The sequence below is a fragment of the Dermacentor albipictus genome, chromosome 3, assembly GCF_038994185.2.
Source record: "Dermacentor albipictus isolate Rhodes 1998 colony chromosome 3, USDA_Dalb.pri_finalv2, whole genome shotgun sequence".
Lineage (NCBI taxonomy): Eukaryota > Metazoa > Arthropoda > Arachnida > Ixodida > Ixodidae > Dermacentor > Dermacentor albipictus.
Window position 1 is genome coordinate 99500949 of NC_091823.1, and position 22107 is coordinate 99523055.

General features: G+C 44.4%; 2 protein-coding genes across 2 annotated transcripts in view; one reads left to right on the forward strand and one right to left on the reverse strand.

The window, feature by feature from the left end:
- The first annotated feature begins 6868 nt into the window (after positions 1 to 6868).
- PMP34 (Peroxisomal Membrane Protein 34) lies at positions 6869 to 8308 on the forward strand. The gene has a single exon (XM_065431062.1). The coding sequence runs from the start codon at positions 7084 to 7086 to the stop codon at positions 8023 to 8025; it is 942 nt and encodes a 313-aa protein (XP_065287134.1). The 5' UTR covers positions 6869 to 7083; the 3' UTR covers positions 8026 to 8308.
- The window catches only part of Tfb1 (transcription factor B1), a 49105-nt gene continuing 35062 nt past the window's right edge, over positions 8065 to 22107 (reverse strand). The window contains exons 8-12 of the mRNA XM_065431061.1: positions 18236 to 18436; positions 14939 to 15029; positions 13796 to 13911; positions 10790 to 10882; positions 8065 to 8213 (exon numbers count right to left, since the gene is read on the reverse strand). Of these exons, the coding sequence (XP_065287133.1) occupies positions 8124 to 8213; positions 10790 to 10882; positions 13796 to 13911; positions 14939 to 15029; positions 18236 to 18436 (591 nt within the window). The 3' untranslated portion in view covers positions 8065 to 8123. The remainder of the gene's footprint in view (positions 8214 to 10789; positions 10883 to 13795; positions 13912 to 14938; positions 15030 to 18235; positions 18437 to 22107) is intronic.

A 22107-nucleotide genomic window follows, 5' to 3' on the forward strand; every position in this document is an offset into this window, starting at 1 on the left:
CCAATTTCTCAGCAGCAAATTTGGCAACAAGACTGCGAAAACAGGGCCAGCACAGAAATAAATGCCATCAAACTTAACAAATTAAAGAGTGGCTGCACAAGAACCGAAAAATACCCACACTGAAACTGAAATAAAGGACACATTATTACAGCAGTATAAGAACAACAAATTGGGGTTCCTACATGATTCGCAAAAACACAATCCATCGTTTATTACCCATCAGCCTCCTTTCATGTAAGGATATGATGAAAGTGTAATTGACCGCACAGTCACTATCCATACGCTCGCACATGCGCAACGTTTGTGCATGCAACGTGAAACAAAGGTGCGCTTGTTGCAAATATCTTAACATGTGAACTCAGTCGTGAATAACGCGTTTTGAACCAAAAGCAGTTGGCGCGGTATTTCAACGCTCCTCAACCTGTGAGACCTATACCCACAGAAGACAAAAACTGATTCACTTGCCGCTCGAAACGCGTCGACTTTAAATTATTGTAGTTTTTTCTTTAAAGCCGTGTTTGACATCGATATGCCTAATTGTAATTTCTTGTCTTGTAATGGAAAGCATATTTAGCGGCAGCGAACAAGGAAAGAAGGGAGACGACACTTATGCAAAAAAGAAGTGAGGTGTGCAGACAGGACACAAGAGTAAAGAAGTGGACAACACGAACGCCGACTATCAACTGAAGAGAGCAGTGAGGCGAAAAAATAAGGAAGACACAAAACTCATCTGCGCATGCTCATGAATGGTAACACCACGCGTCAGTCGGGTACACGTGCCGGTCTGACACGTGGTGTTACCGTTCCTGAGCATGCGCAGATGAGTTTTGTGTCTTCTTTGTTTTTTCGCCTCAGTGCTCTCTTCAGTTGATAGTCGGCGTTCGTGTTGTCCACTTCTCTACTCTTGTGTCCTGTCAGCATGCCTCACTTCTTTTTTGCATAATGAATCCCTACCAACTAGCTCAGCTTTCTGTCATTCTAAGGTGACGACACCACAATGCACTAACTAAGTTAAAGCATTTTGTTTCTCTATGGCAGCGAGGCCATAGAGAAACGCTAAACTCGCTCCACCCGCTCGCGCACCGAAGACGACGATGAAGACATGGAACAGGTGGGCGTAGTGACTGTCATGGCGCTCAATGATGGCCGGTATCACGTGCTCGCTGGCTTCGTGGCGTTGGGCTTCGTCCTGCTCCTCAGTGGCCTCGCTCTGCTTCTGTTCAAGAAGGCCGCGAAGCCGGCACCCCCCAGCACGAGATACTGATTTCTCTGGACACATCTGTGCGAGGTGTGTAGGTGCTGCTTCAGTCGCTCGAGATGGTGCTCGTGGTGTACAACGCCGGCATGGTGCGCGTCTCGCGTGAGGCGTGGAAGCAGAGGGACGTCTTCGTGTAATCTCTGGTGGTCACCGAGTTTGTACTCGTCCGCATGACCACAGTGCGAGGCAGCCAGCCGGTAACCAAGGACGCCGCCATCCTCCAGTTCGCTCCATAACGTTGATCTCGTGGCACATGTTTAAGAAGCTGCAGAGACGCGTCGTGCTATTCGTGTGGTTATCCATGGGGCCTGCCGAACGACGTGCTGAATCGCAAGCTGTTCTACGCCTACGACCTCAGCTGGGCGTACGTCACAGCCGAGGTCGAAGTCACGGATAAAGTGTTCTGGTTCGTTTCGACGCCTCACCTAGCTTGCCGTCTCTATACGAGAGAGAACAGCGGTTACAACATATATATATATATATATATATATATATATATATATATATATATATATATATATATATATATATATATATATATATATATATATATATATATATATATATAGAGAGAGAGAGAGAGAGAGAGAGAGAGAGTATTGGCAGTATTAGTGAAAATTCTAGATTCAAGACAGCAGCAGCAGCATACGTTATCTTGTTGGCACCTTTGCAGGAATGGACACATGGCAAGCTGAAGAGGTTTCTGGGGAATGGCATCATGCCTAACTTGCACTACGCCATCGACCGCTGTCTGTACGAAGCGGCGTTGGGCGAGTTGGTCGTGATGTTGGTTCACTGCGCGATGCAGAGTTCAAAGACTCAGATGCTATAACACACCGGCCCCGCGTATATGCATTCTACACACTTAAGCAAAATGACACCCTCTTGCCACACAACGATAATCGTCATCTGTCTTGTCCGCATTTCCTTTCTTTAACGCGGCGAGCCCGGTACTTCTCAGTAACGAACGGCATGCGGTTATCAGCTTGACATAGCATTCCCGACAGGAAAGTAGCGGGCGCGACGTTTTAAAGAAAGGAAACGCAAGCAAGGCAGATGACGATTATCGTTGTGCGGCAGAGATACACCTCAAAGGGTGCAAACCTTTTTTAGAGTGTATGGCTACGAGAAACGACCGCACATCAATGCAGTGGCAGCCAAGCATGTAGGCATAGTGATGTCGCCCCGAGAATGCTGCAGCCAGCCAGCTATCATAGTTTCATCACCACCTCGCCAGCATATACAGTATCACCGTGATCCGAAACAATTTCAAGGAGCGCCTTGCGACTGCCACGGCATAAAACACGCCAGTCGAGAGTAAAGTCGAGCGGTCTGATCATTGTAGCTGTCAATGCTTATTCGCCATTATTGTAGCCGCGGCAACCAATTACGACATAATCGCAGTCATGGACCTTTCTTAGAACAAAGCGTTCCCTCAGTGATCACGTTGACATTTCTACGGCCCGTACACTATGCACCTCAACCGTGAGCGCATCATCCTTGAACTGATAAAAATCAGCAGGCCCACATCACCGAGGCCCCACCGTAGCTACGCCATTTTTTTTTACGTTTATTCGAAGTGTAATGTAATAATGTTACCGGATGCGAAGGACTGAGGCAGCCAGCTGCGGCGCAGGCGCCGATAACCGGAGCGCTCCAGGCTGCCAAGGGAGAAGAAGTGATATTTGTTGACTGGGTCGTCGAGCCACTGCGCCAGAACGGGGCTCCGAATTTATTACTGAGGGCAGAGACGGGATAGAAGTGGCACAAAGTGTATATAGTGACTCTGCCTCTATACTCCTGACTGAAAACCATGCTCTCGAGGCATCGCACGACATCGACGGCGCAGGCGGTCACGTCTAAGAGACGAGCAGCTTACAGCTTCATTAACTTGAGTGACGATCAATCCCAAACTAGACTGCTTCTCGGCTATAGTGCACCAACCGGTCTGAGGCCACAATCTCTCTCATTCGAACTCCTGTGTTAACTGACGAGGCAGCCACGCTCTCCACGTCATTGCACACGTCGTGTCACTGCGACCGTCACTGCCTCCCACGTGTCACTTGCTCTTCGGATTTCATCGGTGCTATCTATGTCGACTGCGATGGAATCTCGATGCCGAATCGTGAGTGCATAAAATGAGGTGTGCCTAGTGCCTGCGTCATTGCACACGTCACGTCGCTCTCTCCCGCGCGTCACTTCCTCTTCGGATTTTATCGGTGCTGTGTCCACTGCGATGCACTCCGAAGCATCTACCTCAGCGGCATCGGTGAAACGTGATCGCCCACAGAAGCGTGCTATATTTTCTTGAACAGTCATTCTGATCAAGTAAAAAAAGTAAATCTAAAGGAAATGGTGAGCAAGGAAAAAAATGCCCAACTACATCTGTAGGTGAGGTTCCTGAACGACCTCAGGATTTTGCCAATCGTATACCGCTTGGGTTGGAAATGGACGACAGCTATAGGTGTGTTTGAAGCGTCCTAGAAAAAGAAAATTGGGGACAGACATTATTTTAGCCACTCCTTCGATGCAAAACTGAAAGGAAGATTCGCTATAACAGCCCGACGACATATGTTTGCATGCTGTTCCAGTAACGGGAGCGCCAACAATAAAAAAGGTGTTCCTGTATGGATGAATGCGAAAGCATTGCGACGTTTTCCTGATGAGGATTCGTTTTACGAAACGAGACCAGATCGGTGCATCTGCAAATTTATGGGTTAAAATCTACATCGAAGTTTCGTCAATGTGACTTCAATCTTTCGCGTTTTACAACATTTCCTGCAATCAAGCGTAGAATGTTACACATGATTTTGGCGCCAAAAGGGTGTACCTTCGGAACCTGATTGAAGTGGCACAACCTGTCATGGGAAGAAAAGAAAACACAGTGCCTGTAAGGGTAACCTTAACCTAATGAAGCATTTTTTATTTTTCTGCTTTCATTCTAAAAGATCATTTGAATTCCTACAGCAATTAGACCATAGCAATTGTGAACTTTTTATTTTTTCGATACATCATGGTGGGTAGGAGCCACATGTTAGATTGACAACTGCCTGCCACTTCGTTCAAAAATTGACCTATGTGTCCCGGTATCCGTACAAAACGCAAACTACGCAAATTATGAAGCCAGTAAGTTTTATAACGCCCTTAATATATACGACTCACCGGGACCAGTAAGAGCAGCGCACATCAAAAAAATTACCGCCATTGCTCCCCGAATACAGATGGTAAACCGGTGAAGCTGAAATGTGCGGCCCCGGTGTTTATCGCTGGGTTATTTCCGTCGGTTTATTAAACTCTTTCTCAACTATTCGTTACGTCATTGTGTTTCTTAATGAGGTTAGGCACACGTTTGGCTTGGGTTCATCACATTGTTTATTTGAAATGCCGCATATTGGGCTTCGCATAATCACCATCATGGAGGCGTGAAATGAGCGACTCATTGTGTTAATTCAGCGGGTTCATCAAAGCATTTCTGAATTACGTTGCGCATTTGTGTTTCGTAATACGTTAATCATAGTGCATATGACTCGGCTGTGCACTGTAGTTACCAAGCGACACACCGGGGACGCACATTTCATTTATTTAAACACAGGGACACATCTTTGAACCTATTGCGAAGTCTGAGAGATACCTTTGCTCGCGCGCACTGCTGCGAGAGAGAAACGACGTCACAACCGGCGTAGCCAATGGCGCGCTGCACCTTCCGCCGGAAGGTCTCTGTGGTCGGACCGCGACCGTTTCGCCTAGGCATATCCAGCTTCGTCGTAAAAGTTTTTAATGCGTATGCATTTCTATGCCTACCCAACGAGAAATGTGTCCGTCCGTCACGTAAGACGAATGCAATGGCTCGTATACCCCTGCAGTAGGGTTTCTGTGGTCGGACCACGAGCGTTTCGCCTATAGGCAGGTGCAGCTTAGCTGTAATAAAGAATCTGTGATTATTACCGCGGTTGTCACGGAAGGAAGGGTGCAGCTTAACCAAGGCTCGAACAGTTGCCTACTCCCACACCCCCAACCGCCCCGGATTCACCACCATGTTTGAGTCTGTTTTACGAATTTCATCATATTCCCCCCTTTGCAGAGACTTCAATTTTCCACCTGATTAGATGTCGTGCCGCGTCGATTATCGCCACAAAGTTGGAATTCAGTTCGGCAATACTATCAATTTTACTTAGCACTTTTTACCAGTACATCGCAGAAATGAGACCCTCTTCCCTGAGAGAGTGCCGCCATTGTCGATAACAAACTCTTCAGCATGGCATTAGCTAACAGTGTATAACTAGGAGTTATTATGATGTTATACTGCCTGCGTTATTTGTCGATCGCATTTTGTTGTTATGGTTTTCGTTTAACCACCCTCCTCTGCAATACCATTGGGGCTTGAGGGTAAAATAATATAACGAAATAAATAAAAACGAGGAAAGAAAAGCTCCGTTTTGGCGGTGGTGACGAGGGACCTCCATATGTCAATTCTTGCGTTCTGCTGCTGGCACCAAATTTGAGCCCGGGCTGTGACAATAGGTCTCATGGACGAATTTGTCGCTCACAATCTTCCTCAGGACGTCCACTACTTACAACTAAATGCTGAAAATACCACTCTCATCAGGCACCCCCATTTCATGACAGAAAAAAAAGTTGAGTCACCTTAGCTTACGCTAAAGAGGATGAAGACGAAAGCCTGCGCGCCCACGAGTCATTCATTAAATTACTTGACATTTCCATTCGAATGCATTGTTACTTCCTATTACTTGTTTTCTCCCACCAAAAGCCGTGGGTTCAAGTGCCTTAACACCAAATGTAGTGGGTTCGGCTCTCGACCTTCACGATGCCAATAGGAATCCAACTTGAAGATATGGCCAGTTCGCTCATATCTCCAACTTAGGTCGTGGGTTCGAGTGCCTTAATTAACTTTGCCTTAACACTAAAGGCCGTTGGTTCGACTCACCAAATGTCATGGGTTCGAATCTCGACCTTTCACTATCTGAAGTGGAATCCAACTTGGAGATATGGCCCGCTTCGTACACATCTATAAGTTGGTTCACTTATATTTTGGTGCCATAACGCAGGACATAGGATTTTTCGACCCATGAGGCATTTAAAGCTTTCGCCTTAAAACTGGCACCGGCGTTAATTACCACCGCGCTAATTCTATACTTGCGGCTAGGCGACGGGCAGACTATTTTATTGCCCAACTCCGTGCTCATGTGGCATGGCTAACGAGCAACCACCAGTATTTCTGTGATAACTTGCAGGTTGGTGTGTTTAATGGCGTATTACAAACCGCAGGCCGCCAGGGCATCAGTTTGACTCCTTGCTTGCTGGGAAACTCCTTTTCATTTCGGCGGCAGCGACAGACACCAGATTGTAGTAAAACTGGAAGCACGAAAACCGAGACTAAGTGACTGAGTCCGATAAATGTATATGCTTCAAAAGGCTACGCCGAATTCAATTTGGCATTGTGTTGATGAAATTGTGCCAATGTTCGCTGTAGCACCATTTCTAAACTTTCAAATTTTCCGCCGTTTACCTGCGGCGCTGTACACGCCAACGACACTTGCAGGAATGCAACGTTAACGCCTGCAGCGTCTCTAGCGGCTAGTGTCGGAAGCGCGTAGCAGGAAATTATCAAAATATCGCGTGTCACTGTGGTGTCAGGTTGGGTAGGTGTCGTGAGCAGTTGGCGACCTTTCAAGATTCAAGGCCTCCAGTTACGTGCAGCTGAGAGGCCGTCCGTCATTCACCAGCTGATGCTGCCGCAGTTGTGAGACGGCGGGAGGCAGCCGGGTGCATATTTGACAGGCACACCCCGAACGACCGGCCTCACGATGTCGAAGCACATCCGATGGGACAACTTGTTCACGTACGACACCCTCGTACACGCTGTCGGAGGAGCCGCCGGCAGTGCAATGGCCATGACCGTGTTCTTTCCTCTTGACACGGTCCGCTCCCGCCTGCAAGTCGAGCAGCACCGAGAATCGAAAAGCACCCTCGCCCTCCTGCGTGAGATTCTGCGTGACGAAGGACCGGGCGGTGTGTACAGAGGCTTGGGACCCGTGCTGACATCGCTGTGGTGCTCGAACTTCGTGTACTTCTACTCGTTCCACGGTCTCCGATCGGTAGTCGCCGCAGGCGACGCACGCCGGCACGGAGCCCTGTCGGACCTCTTGCTGGCTGCCCTCGCTGGTGTCGTAAACGTCCTCACAACCACGCCGCTATGGGTCGTGAATACGCGGATAAAGATGCAGGGAGCCAAGCTGGCCGCCGGCGACCGCGAGTCCCTCCGCAAGCACCCGCGGTACGAGGGCCTCTGGCACGGTCTGGTGCACATCGCCCGCACGGAGGGCATGTCGGCCTTGTGGGCCAGCACCTTACCTTCGCTCGTGCTCGTCTCCAGCCCTTCCGTGCAGTTCATGGTTTACGAGGCGCTCAAGCGGCGCGCCGACAGCGCTGGCCTGCCCCTCAACGGCGCCGTCGTCTTCCTCATCGGGGCGGTGTCCAAGGTGATCTCGACTGTGGCTACTTACCCGCTGCAATTGGTGCAAGCCAAAATGCGCTACGGCTGCCCACCGGAGCTGACCAACAAGAGCCTGCTCGGAATTTTGATGCACATCGCCCGAACGCAGGGTCTTCCTGGTCTCTACAGGGGTCTCGAGGCCAAGCTCTGGCAGACGGTGCTCACGGCGGCGCTCATGTTCGTCGCTTACGAGAAGATCGTGCGCTTCGTCATGCAAATATTGAGGCCATCGGCGGTGCGCCGCGCTGCTTAGTGAACAAAGAACAACACAAAACCCCGCAAAAGGTTCGAAATTTGTTTATTTTTTTATTTTTTTCTGCTTTATACGACGCCCCACAGCTGTGCTGTCGGTCATCTTCGCCCCAGCGACAAACGACGAGACTGCCAGCTGCTGAATTTTGTGTAGGCCGCCTGCAGAAGGTCGTCCAAGTGGCCCGCTAACTGCGTAAACAAAACATATGACACCGCTATTAGGACAGCTTGTAGTGGCATCGAAGGAAAATAAATTTAACAATGGCAATAAGTGCAAATGACAATAGTTTAATGAACTACTTCTTTATTGGTTCTAGTGTTCAAGAGTCAATTTTGCAACTGTGACACATTTTTCAATGCCCTGAAACCTTAGCAAGTTTGAATGGAGCTATGCTGTAGTAGTGTGTATCTCCCATAGCCTGTTTAGTAGAAACTATTTCTGAACCAATTACGTTGAACATGTTGCAAAATCACATGTTCAGTATTGCAGAAGTGCAATGGTAAGTACAAGCCCTTCTACACCTACTAGATGGAATTAAATGGGCCTAAAAGTTCTGACATGTTGCAGAAACCACGGGGTGTGCTAGTGTTGAAATTAGCGTCGAAAATTGCTGGCTGGGCATAATTATATCTTTTATGGATGCTACAATGGTAAACAAACTATGGTGCCAAACTACTAACACTGTTTATTCAACAACCAGAAAATTTGGTATGCTAGCTATGACTTGAAGTAGCTCATTTCATGCTTGTTTTAAGTGAGAAGGATAGTGCAGGAACAAGTTTTTCTTTCTGATGGTTAAGCAGATCTTGGTGCAATTATGCTGCCATGTCCATCATGTCATACACAATACATTACTAGATAAGTGCTAGAAATCTTTGTTTCTTTCATTCCCCAGATCACGAATGCATTATGTAGATCTTTTCTCCGACAACTCGTGAAACTTCCCTTTGCAGTCGGTGCTACGTCAGCTATATAACCAACCTTGAACACTAAACATAGCAATTTTTGAGTGCATTTACAGCGGACTTTCCAGAATAATCAAACAAGGTGCTGTGATAAAGACTTGGCACTCAAGGCGACCATTTGGCCTTGTGCCAGCTTGATCTGAAGCAAAGAGAAGTGCCGTGTTTCCCATGCAACCAGTTAGGAGGAGGAAGCACTCGGCACGACAATAAAGTGATCAAAGCCCTCAAGTGGAAAGCAAGGATATTTTCCTACTCTGGCAAGCATGGCTGTACAGAGTGTCTCAAAAAAAAAAAAGGTCGCATAATGAAATTTAAAAAAAAAATGTTAGAACTGAAATGGATGCAACAAACTCACATATAGCACAGTACTATTAGCATCACTCCACAGTAATGGTACAAAGCTTACATTTAAAATATTTACAGAAGAATAAATAATGACAGCTGTCTCTGCAGACTACACCTTCAATAATTGATTCTGATTTTTCTCATGTATAGGCTGTGCCTATGGGAACAAGTTTTAATTAATATGTTGCCCATATAGAGCAAAGATCATTGCATAGATGACTGCTGATCAATTTGCAATGGAAAAATGTTATAGCTGTCTCAGCCCTATTCGCATACACACACAGTAGAAGGGCACATTTCTGACATGCACACTTGGTTCTGCGTGATCACTGGTTTGACCACACCATGCCTGCTCAGATACGTTCCTTTGTAACGACATGCCGTCAAACCAAAGCGTAAAGTTCAAATGCCACAATCTTCGTGTTGCATAGCTCACAACTGCTGTTATGCAAGAACATTAGCTCAAAAGCATACTTAGATAATGCATGACTTGCACTGATTTTACAAGCAAAGGGGCCATTGATACACATTTGGCTTGTCATGTAAGTAGCCACAGGAAATCATTTTCTTCTGTCTGTACGTGCAAAAGCTATCACGGAAAGGGCAAGAAAAACAACATTTAAATAATGAACCCAACATCGAAATATAAAAAGATAAAAGAATTTTCAGACTCAAGAGATGCTGTGATTCCTTTAACTCGATCACTGTGAAGAGTACTTGCTGCCACTTAATCCTTCAACATTCTGTACCCTTCATTTGCTGAACAACATTTCTACTCTACATTATATCCAACGTAGTCTTCACTACAGCCAAGTAAGATTCTTCACTGTATCCAGTACATGCTCGCTGGTTCACACAAATACACATAAAATGAATTTCACAACACCATTGCTTTTGTTCTGGAGATTCTCTGGTATGGGAGAATAATTTAACAGTGCACATATTACATCTTCACCCGGACAAAGCACCAGCTACTGCATGGTGGTTGGAATGCTCAGCTTGAAACTGCACGGTCATTTGTTTTGATTGCGGCTATATCTGTTTACGTATCATTTCATATTATGACGTGCTCTTGAATATAATCGTTATGAGCAAACACCACAATCAACGTATTGCTTGGCTCATTACTGCTATTCACATACAAAATACAACCAAACGGCTACAAAAGCTAGCAGAATACCTAAGTAGAACACACAAAATATTTACTCAAGGTCGGTCACTTACCAACAAGGATTCTGTCCTTCGTACCTCCCGTATATCATTGAAGCTTGTATCTATCTCTCTCTCTCTCTCTGTCCTTCATGACACTATGACATTAATGCTTTGCAAGCATAATAAACACAAGCCTGCAGTCATACTAGGTATTTATGATGATGCATCAGAAAACAGTGACTGGGGATAATAAACCTGTCAGGAAAGTAGAAATAAGTAACATGTGGCCTCGGGCTACTCACATCAGGAGCGTGATGCTCACGAAGCAGCTTGTCTCGGAAAGGCTGAAGTTGAGCATATTGGAAGCGTTCCAGTGTAGACCTCATATTAACTGCCTGCAATGCAACAAAGTAAAATGATGAGATTCAGTTCCTAACCCTGCACCAGTGATTGTACACCTTATAGTCAAACCTGTTTTGATACAGACATTACTCAAACGCCATTGCAGGGAAAATCCTTTCAATTCACTAGCAATGGACGAATTTCACAACGAGTTTAATTATGCCACAGTGACACAAAGGATGCCAGTAACAGAAGTCCTTAGCAAGATGAAGGGCAACCAGAGTAGGAAGCACGTAGTTCCTTTACCGTGGCAAGTCAACTTAATGCTCAAGTTGAAAAAGTAGGGAAGAGAGCAAAAACACAACAATTTCGCCTGTAAGGCAAAGCAGTCGTGCAATAGCTGGCGAAATATAATGCAGAGAGCGCCTTGGACTGTTTCGCAGGGTGTTTGTTCAAGTGAACATTCGCAGGTATGGGCGAGCAATTCCATATTTGATTGTGGAAGTTGTGCCTCCAAGTGGTGAAGAGGAAAGACTTGCTTTTCTTCCTGCTCTTACCTGTTTGGACTTTATTACTGATCTCTACCAAACAACCCTTTAGCTTCCTACTGCTGGATTCATTAGGCTTTTCTCAAATTTATATTTGGGCTACCCCATTAATAGCCCCTACGTTATCCTTGAAGAAAACAAGACAGCAGTGCCACCCAGTAACCATAGTGAGAAGGCAAGCGCTATAGAAGAAGAAGCAGATATGCTCAATCACTGTCATTCAATGTGGAAAAGGAAAACTTAATTTCAGACCGTTTCCACAAATGGGGAAGTGCAGGGCGAGATCACGGAGAAGACATCGATGCCAGCTTTATCCAGTACGCAGATGTTGAGCGGGTGTTAGCCAACCATGGCAGCTGCTGGCGTGATCATGCTTTCCAGATCAGTATTCTCCACTGCAGTAGCATCGGCAGAGTAGCTGGGGGTGGAATCCTGACCTGCCAATCTGTTGGTCGTAAGTTCAAATCCTCATGGCACAATGAGAATTTTTCTTTTCTCTTTGTAATTTTCTCACAAAGGATTTTTCAGGTTCCAACAACAACAAAGATGGACATCAAAACGACCAGGGGAGCAAGTCCATAGCATCTACTGCTGTAAAAACAGCGTACAATCGGAGCAGGGATGAGGCAATGCACTCTTCCCCCCAATAGTTTCTTGGCAAAATTTACAATGGCATTCTCATTGGTATTCCTTTCAAGGTTGCCTCGAACCCAAGTATAGTGAGAAAGTCGTAAGGACTATTTCCACCATAGCACTGGCAGGTCCAGCGCACATCTGCACTGAATGTGATGGGACTGGTCTGTAGATGGAGTCCTGCATGCTAAAGCTGCACTGATGGCTATGAGAGACGTCATACTGGAGGGCTAACAATCTCAACCAACTCTATTTAATGCACACCTAAATCTAAACGGATGAATGTCTGTGCATAGGTACTTCCCTTACTGAAGTGCAACCATCCCGGCTGGTTATTGAACCCATGAACTTGCGCTCAGCCGCAGAGCCACTGCAGCAGGGTCTGCAATCATCTCAGTGTATTTTTTAAACTGTAGAGTAATACAGGAGGACTAACCGATTGGATGGCACTTTGGATTAACAAGAGAGAGAGAGGGAAAAGTGTTTTTCTTACATGTTCTTGAAAAAACACCAGGAACATAAGCCATAGTTGCAGCATGACCCAGTGCAGAGTTATCACTGGGCCATGAAATTTTTGCATACCCAGACGCTCCTGCCAACTACACTTAGCGATATTTACAGTGAACCTGTTATCATGACTAGATGAGGTGAAGAATGTTTGCTCTCAACTTCTGCACAAAATCTCAGCAGGAATTCAAGAAACCAAAGGAGATATAGTGCAATGAAATTTGGAAGGGATGTTGGCTCAGCCAAGGGATGTGGAGAGAAATTATCCAAGTTTTGTTCATTGAGCTTTGCAGCTCTACGAAGGTTTTCTAAAGCGTGTCTTTTCTCAACTGCAAGGTGCATCTAAAAAGAAACTTTGGCAGGAAGAAAGTGTGGCTTATGAGTAACGCACTGGAGATATTTTCAAAAGTTGTAGGTGCTTTGGGGGCATTGTAGAAAATTTCCAAAGAGCAGTCAGAGCTTCTTAAAACTCTTCTTCAACCGGAGACCTAGATTTTACCAGCTGATGCAGAAAAATAAACAACTAAACATTTATGCTTGAAAATTTGTAAACATATATTGGTGACCGTTCACACTTAGGTACAACCATTGAAAGTATCTATGTTTATAATGATTTTACACTGATAAGTGTAAGCAGTTGCCGAGTTGAGGCTGCCACCAGTGGTGCTACAGTTGTGGCTTGGTGCAGCATGTGAGCAAGGAAAGCAGTAAGGAGGTCACACTAGGGCTGCAGAAAACTTTTGCAGAAACACATTTTTGACATAAGAACACTCCAAGGCTATAACAAGGAGCACGCTGGTGAGTGCCGTCGAGCCTTGGCAACGGAAAACCTTGCACTGCCGGACTATGGGTTGTGAACCTGCAAGATTGCACAGACCTGCCAAGGTTTCTTTGCCACCTGCATTAATTCTTTACAAAGATGCAACACGATTAAAATTTCCTTTTTCAACCTTTGCTAAGCTTTTAGCAATGTGCAACCTCGGTGACACAGTATCATAGGCTGTAAACTTGGTGCACACTTGTCGCCACACATCAGACATGACCCACTACTGACTTAACACATGGTGAGCATGCTAATCGTGAAGCTTTATATGATATAAAGCCACCTTTGAGGCTGTTCTTCAAAGCTTCTTGACTGGAAACAGCACCCTTCTATTATCCAAGTAATTTATACGAGTCTCAATTCCTTCAACATGGCACTGTTTTATAAACATTTGTGTAATCAAATGAGAAGCAATGTACAGTTGGTGCAGTCTGGCCAATCGACAGGGTGCTTACCTTTTCTTCAAGTTGGGCACTGGTGCTGGGGAAGCACGTCCAAAAGTGCCGCAAAAGCTCGAACTGGGCCGTGTAGATGCTGCGAAGATCTCGCTGCACATCCACGCTCACTGTGTCTGTAGGAGCAGCAAGACACCAAAGCGACATCTCACAGTTGCCAAGCTGCCGGCCACATTGGCCAAAACAATTTCAGCCAAATTGTTGATCACACTGGCAAAATTTTAAACATGTGAAATCACTCATGATTGGACAATTGCACATCACTGTCAAGTTGTCTAGCACGAAAGGCAGGAAGAAAGGACATACGGACAGAAATGGTGCTAACACGCAACTATGTAGTTCTACTTCTGGAAAGCGTATGCATGTTGAATGCGCAACTTGAAAGAGCAAGCATCACAAGTAGACCAACCAATGAAAAAAGAAAACTGAGCAGAAGCCATCATATAATTATTGGCAAAGTCAGGCAATAGCTTCCCAGTACATCTGCCGAGACATCCTGCTGGCACACTTATTTACCTCTATTGTTTAATACTATGAGGCATGTGAATGCAATGAGGTATGGACGTGTCAAGGTGCACTCGGCAGGTAGTTTAGAGCCTCACCATGCGACAAGACAAGAGACACTCTGATGTATTCATTTTTTCCTAGCAGCTATGGTTGTACCATCACGTATGCTGTGGTCAGCATCTCGTGAAGCACTGCCCATGTTGCAAAGTGCTTCTTTTATATATATATATGACTGCAGTCATGTGCCAGTGCTCTAGCACAGCATGTCATGACTACAGAGGAACGCTGTGTTTTGTGTACACAGAACGTTGGTTCTGCATTCTCTTCTGCCACCTGAAGTGGGCTGCAGTTGGCCAAGGCATGAAACCAACACCGTGAGTGTGGCTGCTGTTTCTGTAGAAGTTATCACAATAAATGCATAACTCTTAGTAGTATTCACAGCTGCATCTAGAATCTGAAACTCACTCTGGTGTAGTGAGAAAGAAAAGAGAAGATATAATCTTTGACGACAAATTAATCTGCAAGAAAATAAATTTAATGCAGTACCTGGGTCGTGCGCCTCACTTTGTTTTGTCACCTACACTATTTCTGCGATACTGAACCAACACGTTACCACATAAACAATATGAAGCTTGCCTTTGAGAGGCACCTGTTGTGCATTCTTCATCAGGGCACCACCTGGAGATAGTTCACCCAGGACAGACAGGGCAGCTGAAGCAGGCAGTATCTGCACGAAGGGAGAAGACAAGGCATTTGCCACACCTCCATACATGCAGCATGCTTTCTTATTCTTGGGTTAGGCACGTGCAAAGAACAAATTAGAGAAGCAATCACCAAGCATGTTTATATATATATTGTTTTTGTTTTTTTATATAAGTGGTGCCTGTCAACAATGATTTGCATTGATAAGTTCGTAACATGACTTGCAAGCAGCTCTCTTTGTCATTACAGTAGAAGCTTAACTTGGATTACGCGAAATACAAACACAAAAGTGATAACAGAAGGTTGCATTTGGTGATGAAAGGTCTACGTAGGAGCACCTTTGGAACCATCACCATTTATTCAGAAAAGAAATTTGTGATTGTGTCCTGCTCTTTTTTCTGTTTTTCTGAAAGCGATCACTGTAAGCTTATCTTCGAGAGCTTGAATGTGCCGGAAAGCACCTTCCTCATTCTCTTCAAAAATGAAGAAAAGCCTTGTGCAATTTAGTCCTTCCATCACCTGTGATAACAAAGTGGCCGCCACACCGGTGCTTCCTCTTCCTAATACACACCATCATCGTCATCTTCCACCTCATAGTCATGGCTGAGTACATGGGCATTGATGTCACTGTCTGTGATGGAACCGCAGACCATGGCGTAGCTGTCGACGCTATCTCAGTCTCCAAATCCTGATCTTAGCAGAACAAAGCCTTTTTCAGGCATTCGTAAAATTTTCAGCATCATAGGCATCTTCAATCATTCTCTTGTTATGGATATATGTTGACAGCATGCTTCTTGGTATGCCGTGCTTCTTTGCAATTTCATATTTGATCCGCTTCCTTGCTTCTACTTGTAGAATTTCCATCTTTTCCTTCGGGGTTCTGGCACGGTATTTACCACATGACAAAGACATAGAACGTGCATAGTGTAGGTCTGGTTGAAGCGATAGAAGTGTCCCACAACATGAACAACGAGGCACTGACTCAGAAACGACAATAAAATATGGTGCAGCTTATCTTGCTTGCTCAGCCTCTGCGGCTGGAGAGTTGTCGAACATGCCATACTGGCCACATGCTCCTATGTCAATGCAACTAACCATTTGCAAAAATAAATGTAAGAACATGGCGGCCATTGTTACTCCAGCTCCTTTAATCTTTTCCGGTGCATCTAGTCTTCAAAAGCATGGCCTTTGAGACTTTGAGGATGCTGTCACCAAGGCGTCGATCGATGGCGAAGGTGATACCATGTCGTGCAACCTATTGCTTAGCTGGAAAAGCGCCTTTTAGTGCAAGCCAGGAACTGGCCACGGCGGCACACAGTTCTAACCGCCTGTGGTGGACCCGATTTTCATGCAAATTAACAAGCAAGTATACATAAAGTTCAATGCAATTTGGCTGGACTATGCCACTTAGATCGAATTATCAAGAAATGCAAATTAATGAGGTGCGAATTAAATAGCTTTTGCTGTACAAGTTCCTGTGAGCCTGTTCAAATAAAGGTTTTGGGTCCAAAGGTATAATTGCCTGTGTTTGATTATTTGTGAAAGTTACCAGAGAATCCTGAGCTTTGGGCTGCCAGACAACAAAAACCAAGGTTACTCCCCACTCTTCCTCCTTAAGCACAGCATAATACCTTAAAACAAAGGACCCTCCCTATATTCTGTGAGGGCACCATTCAGGGCCTGACTGCCTATGACAATGATGTTGCAACTATGAATGGATATTCAGAAAATGTGTAGATTGATACTCAGGCCATGTGAGCCTACAGTAAACAGTGGTATTTGCCAGTTTTACTGTGACTAAGTTGGGACAATTTTACACACAATACATACTCCAAAAAAGTTTACTGTCCTACCTCAAGGTGTTCCCCATGCTACTGTTACCTTGTTTGTGTTGTCCTTCCTAAAGTCCACAAACAGCTCTACTTCAGTGTTATAGGTGCACTGCATAGGTCCTTTGCTTGAGCAGCGGACACGCAATTTTTTTCACCCATCTAATGTATGTTCTAGTCATACTGCTAAACTGGAAAAGAAGAAAAATTCAGTGGCGATTTAGTGGTAAATGTGGGATAAATGCGTGAGCATTACGTTGCAGTTATTTGAGATCCCAGATCCATGATTTAAACCGTATGCACCACACTGCAAAGTGTTGTTTGGGAGCTCACTTGACCTACATCCTGCCTCTTCGAGGAGCGAAGTGCAACTGACGGTGGTCTTTTCCGGACCACGGTCAGTTGCACTGCATGTGTATGTATATATATATATATATATATATATATATATATATAGTGAACATCTATATTATGGATGTCTATGTTCATCATACACTCTTGTCATACTATGCCAATTTTGGTACCTATCAAATTAATGAAACGACCATGAGAGCACCAAGACGTAGGCGGCTAGACAGATACTGCCAAAGTGGCAAATGTTCGCCAAGAAATGCTTCGCATTTATGCCGCACCGCGTCAAGGTAAACAGCACAAACAACTTATTTCTCAGCAGTACAGTACCCACCCTGTTAGGTTCCTCTTATGTTTCATATAACTACTCATTGCTGCTAAACCACAGCTTAGAATTAGTGAGAGCGCAACAGTAAGGTCACATTTGTGAAACGAATTTTCAGAAATACACAACTGATCTCCGAGGCTGATTGCAGGCTCTTTCTCACACATACACACACACACGCACGCACACACACGCACACACATGCACATCGCGCTGGATGCTCCGTCTGCCTAAATGCCAGCACAAAGTGCAGCCTGTCAACTTGAATCACTTCAGTACATCTCACAAAACTGTTTCCCACATAGAAGACGGCATGTCATACTAAATAGACTGCACGAGTGCAAAATAACCGCCAGAAACTACTGCCAAGCGTATATCTCGTATACAACACGGAACGCTCACCGAAGCCAGAACACTGACTGCCCTTAGATGGTGCCACTGCCTACACAATATAGCGGCACCCATGAAAGAAAGGTCTATATGCATGAGAAGAAAGGAAACTTTCTGATGATCACTTAACACAAATACCTTCTTTCCCACTTTGACACTCCTAATGCTAATGCATTAAAAAAAAGAAAGAAGAGGCAGTGCTAAAGCTGTTGTAGTCCTGTGCACAAGCCATTACAAGCCTCAATTTTATGGGATAAATACCCAAGAATGTGCATTACAAAAAGTCCCAAGTGCCAGTGCAGTCCACAAATAAAGCCTGTGCTATTGCTTCCTTACCCCTTGGCTTGAGGGGGTCCACTGCGAGAGCTCCCGTTGCAGGACACTAGGTGCCACATGAGCCTCGGGTGTCGCCGAACTGTCACCTGTTGTGGGTCCTCGCTGGTGCCGCTCCCCCTGGCCCAGCCGCACAGGGAACCCACAGCCAGCCCCATTGTTGCCAACCAGGTCATCCAGCTGTGCCTTTTCCCACACTTTGGCCTGGCAGAGAATGAAATGAGAAAGGGGAATGACAAATGAAGCCATGAAAGACATTGGGGAAACTCCTATACTTTCCTTGGCTTCATAGTCTGCTGGCGTCGTGTGATTGTTACTAACGAAAAATAGGTTCTCTTTACCCTTCATTGCCCAGTAAGGGTCCCGTCTCTGGCATCCTTGATGCTTTGAGGCAGTATAGAAGGATTTATGGGCCAGTTGTCAGTAAGTGGCCAGTCTGAGACTGTCTATGGTATGACTGTCTAGATCACGTCTATGTTATGCCTGCATTTGAAATGATGTTCTGCATACTCTATGACTGCGCCATGGATGCGAACACTCCCAGGGCTATTCCTGGCACACATACACAAGTAACTAAGACTGTGGATAAAGGAAAAGCTGCCACCGTGTAGCTCAATTCGTAGAGCATCGCGAGTGTAGTGTGGAAGATGTGGGTTAATCTCCCAACAACAGCAAGTTTTCCTCATGGTGCTTTCGTCCATTTTCATTTTCCTTATTATTTCTAGATATCGATTAAAAAGACAGTTACTTTCACCTATGCTTTCTTTTGGCTTCATTTTCTGATGGCTTCATGCGCTACTCTCTGGTCTTTTAAAAAGGTCATCAAGCAGTGCTACTTCTCGCACGCAGCCTACATCCCACATGTTAGTGTTTAAACAAGTTGCACAACACTGCATTGCATCTGCTGCTTCATCTGTGCTTGCGAACTAAAGAGGTTCTCATTCATATTTTTATCAGAAAGCTAAGATATTTGAACACTTGCCGTCAGAAAATGTGGCAGGGCAGAAAAAAAATCTTGTCTCTGGGCAAGTTTCAAACTCGCACCTTTCAGATGGAAGCCAGGAGTTTGGCCTAGTGTACTAAAGTAGCTATGTGGAAGTTATGTGATGTAGGAACATGTTACTAAACTAACGCACATGCAGGAAGGCACTTAGACGTCCCATTTTGCGCATGTTTTACAGATGACTACAGTCTCGCATTGCAAGCACTGGAACACTATGTGCAACAGTGAAAAGACAGATTTCCTTGTGTGTCCACCCAGATTCCTCCTGTCATGAATATTATTATTCGTGGCAGGAGGGATCTAATATTATGCACTGCTTGATGATACCTTTAAAAGACCAGTGAGTAGTGCATGAATCCATCAGAAAATGAAGCCAGAAAAAGCATAGGTGAAATTAAGTGTCTCTTTAATCAATATATAGAAATATTAATTATTTTTCTCATTATCCTGTCAACAGCAACCTTGCCACGTGACTGGAAGACGGCCCAAGTAATCCCTATCTTCAAGAAAGGCGACAGATTATTACTGCCTAATTACACACCAATACCTTTAACTTCCTCATGTTGTAAACTTATAGAACATATTACAGCCAATCAGATTACAGAATTCCTTGACAAGCACTCCACATTAACAAGTTTTCAGCACGGTTTTCGAAAGAAGTATTTGACCATGACGCAACTCATCACTGTTACGCATGAGTTTGCCAAAGGTCTTGATAATAATATTCAGATAGATACAATTTCTTTCGATTTCTGTAAGGCTTTTGATAAAGTTCCTCACGACAAACTAGTCTATAAACTAAACAAAATTGGTCGGTCTCCGAAGGTGTTGGTCACTTGGATGGCTGAATATTTGAGAAATTGGGTGCAGTTTGTCACAGTCGAGGATCGAAATTCGCGCCTTCTACCAGTCACGTCTGGTGTGCCCCAAGGCAGTGTATTAGGACCTTTGCTATTTTTGTGTTATATAAATGATATCGTAGATGTAATTGATCCAACTGTTCAGATTCGATTGTTCGCAGATGACTGTACTCCGTGAAGTCTGCAGCATACATGATCAACAAGAACTAAACAAAAATCTAGATTACATATACCAATGGTGCGCTAAGTGGGGCATGGCCGTAAATGCACTAAAAACAGTTTCCATTTCTATAACTAAAAAGAAATCCCCTTTTCAGTATGCTTACTCCCTAGGTTCATCTACAGTTAATCATGTCAATAGCTACAAATATTTAGGTGTAACGTTCACTGCTAACCTCTCCTGGAATTTACATGTTGACAACATTTGCTCTTCTGCTTTTATAATGTTGTGTTCAAGATCCAAGCTTCGTAATTCACCACCAACTGTAAAACTTCTATGCTATCAATCAGACATCAGACCAAAGCTAGAACATGCAAGCATAGTATGGGACCCTTACATAAAACATAACATTGATAAACTTGAAAGGATTCAAAGAAAGGCCGTTCAATATATCTTATCTAAATTTTGTCGTGTGGACTCTCCATCGGAGCTAATGATAGCCAATAACATACCACCACTTCAGCACAGAAGAAGGCAATTTCACTTGGGCTTCCTGAATTTTCTTAACCAGAAATTTGCTATTGACCCTTCATTGTATTTATCCCCCCTATCGACAAGAAATGCACAACATCACCAACCAAGATCTTTAACGCCATATTTCGCAAGAACAGATTTTTTGTTTAATTGTAAAATACCTTGCAAGGCCCCTACATGGGGATTGAGTAAGGGGGGCATAAGATCAAGTAAGTACATACAATCTAGTAACAATAAATAAATAAAAAAACACCAGCCAAGTGCACAGCCTTAAAGTTAGGGAAACATATTAGCCACATAAAGCTGTATATAAGTACAATAAAAAGGAACTCGATAAGTTTGTACCAAACATATTACAGTGCAAGAAAAAGGTAGGAAAAATAACACAGAACAGTGAGTGTGATATCAATGGTTAACAAGGGTTAAGAAAGTTGAGTGAGTGCCTGAATTTTTCGCGGTAAGTTTCCTCAACTATGTTGTCGGGGAGGCTGTTCCAGAGCCAAATGGCATGTGGAATTGCAGACGAGTTAAATGCTTCTGTTTTACCTTAGATGCGCGTGAAGCTATGATGATTGTGTAATCTGTGCAACGTGTACGATGACATTTCTAGGTGTAGGGAACGCTTGTTAGTGTGGTGGGCGTACTTATGAAATAATGACAAACGGGCTATGTCACTACGATTACTTAGCAGCTGAAGTGAAAGGTGAATCTTTATTTGAGTTACGCTAGAGCGGTAGTCATAATTCGGGGAAATTGAACTTATGCTTATTAATTTTCTTTTTTCCCGCACGCAGTGTCTCAATGGAATTCTATACCAGAGTGTGATCTTCTTTCCATCGTGTAGCATTGTGTAAATTTACCCATTGTGTTCATTTTTGCTATTTATTTCTCTCTGTATGTAAAACACAATGTATGCTCACCGTTATACTTAATGTGATTTGTTAAAAAAAAAAATTCCCGTCCTGCTTGAACCACGTCATGCGGTCTGCAGTATGTATAAATAATTAAATAAATAAATAAATAAAATGTGAAACACCTTAGCAGTGTTTGCTGTTGGGTAATTTGGTATGTACATAATGTCAGAGGGAATGTTAGCCTACCAGTTCATGCCATATTATAATGTATCGTGTATCACTGCTCATTAAAAGGCTAATTGGTTCATATTTATTATGATGTGTTAACCCTTTCCTTACCATAGACTCGTTCACATGGTTTGTCCCGCTCCTACCGAAGACGAGCTGGGTTCGTCCACGCTGGAACAAGCACTTGTGCACTTCTGCAGTCAAGCTACCCTGATTAATTTCATTTAGTTCTTTTT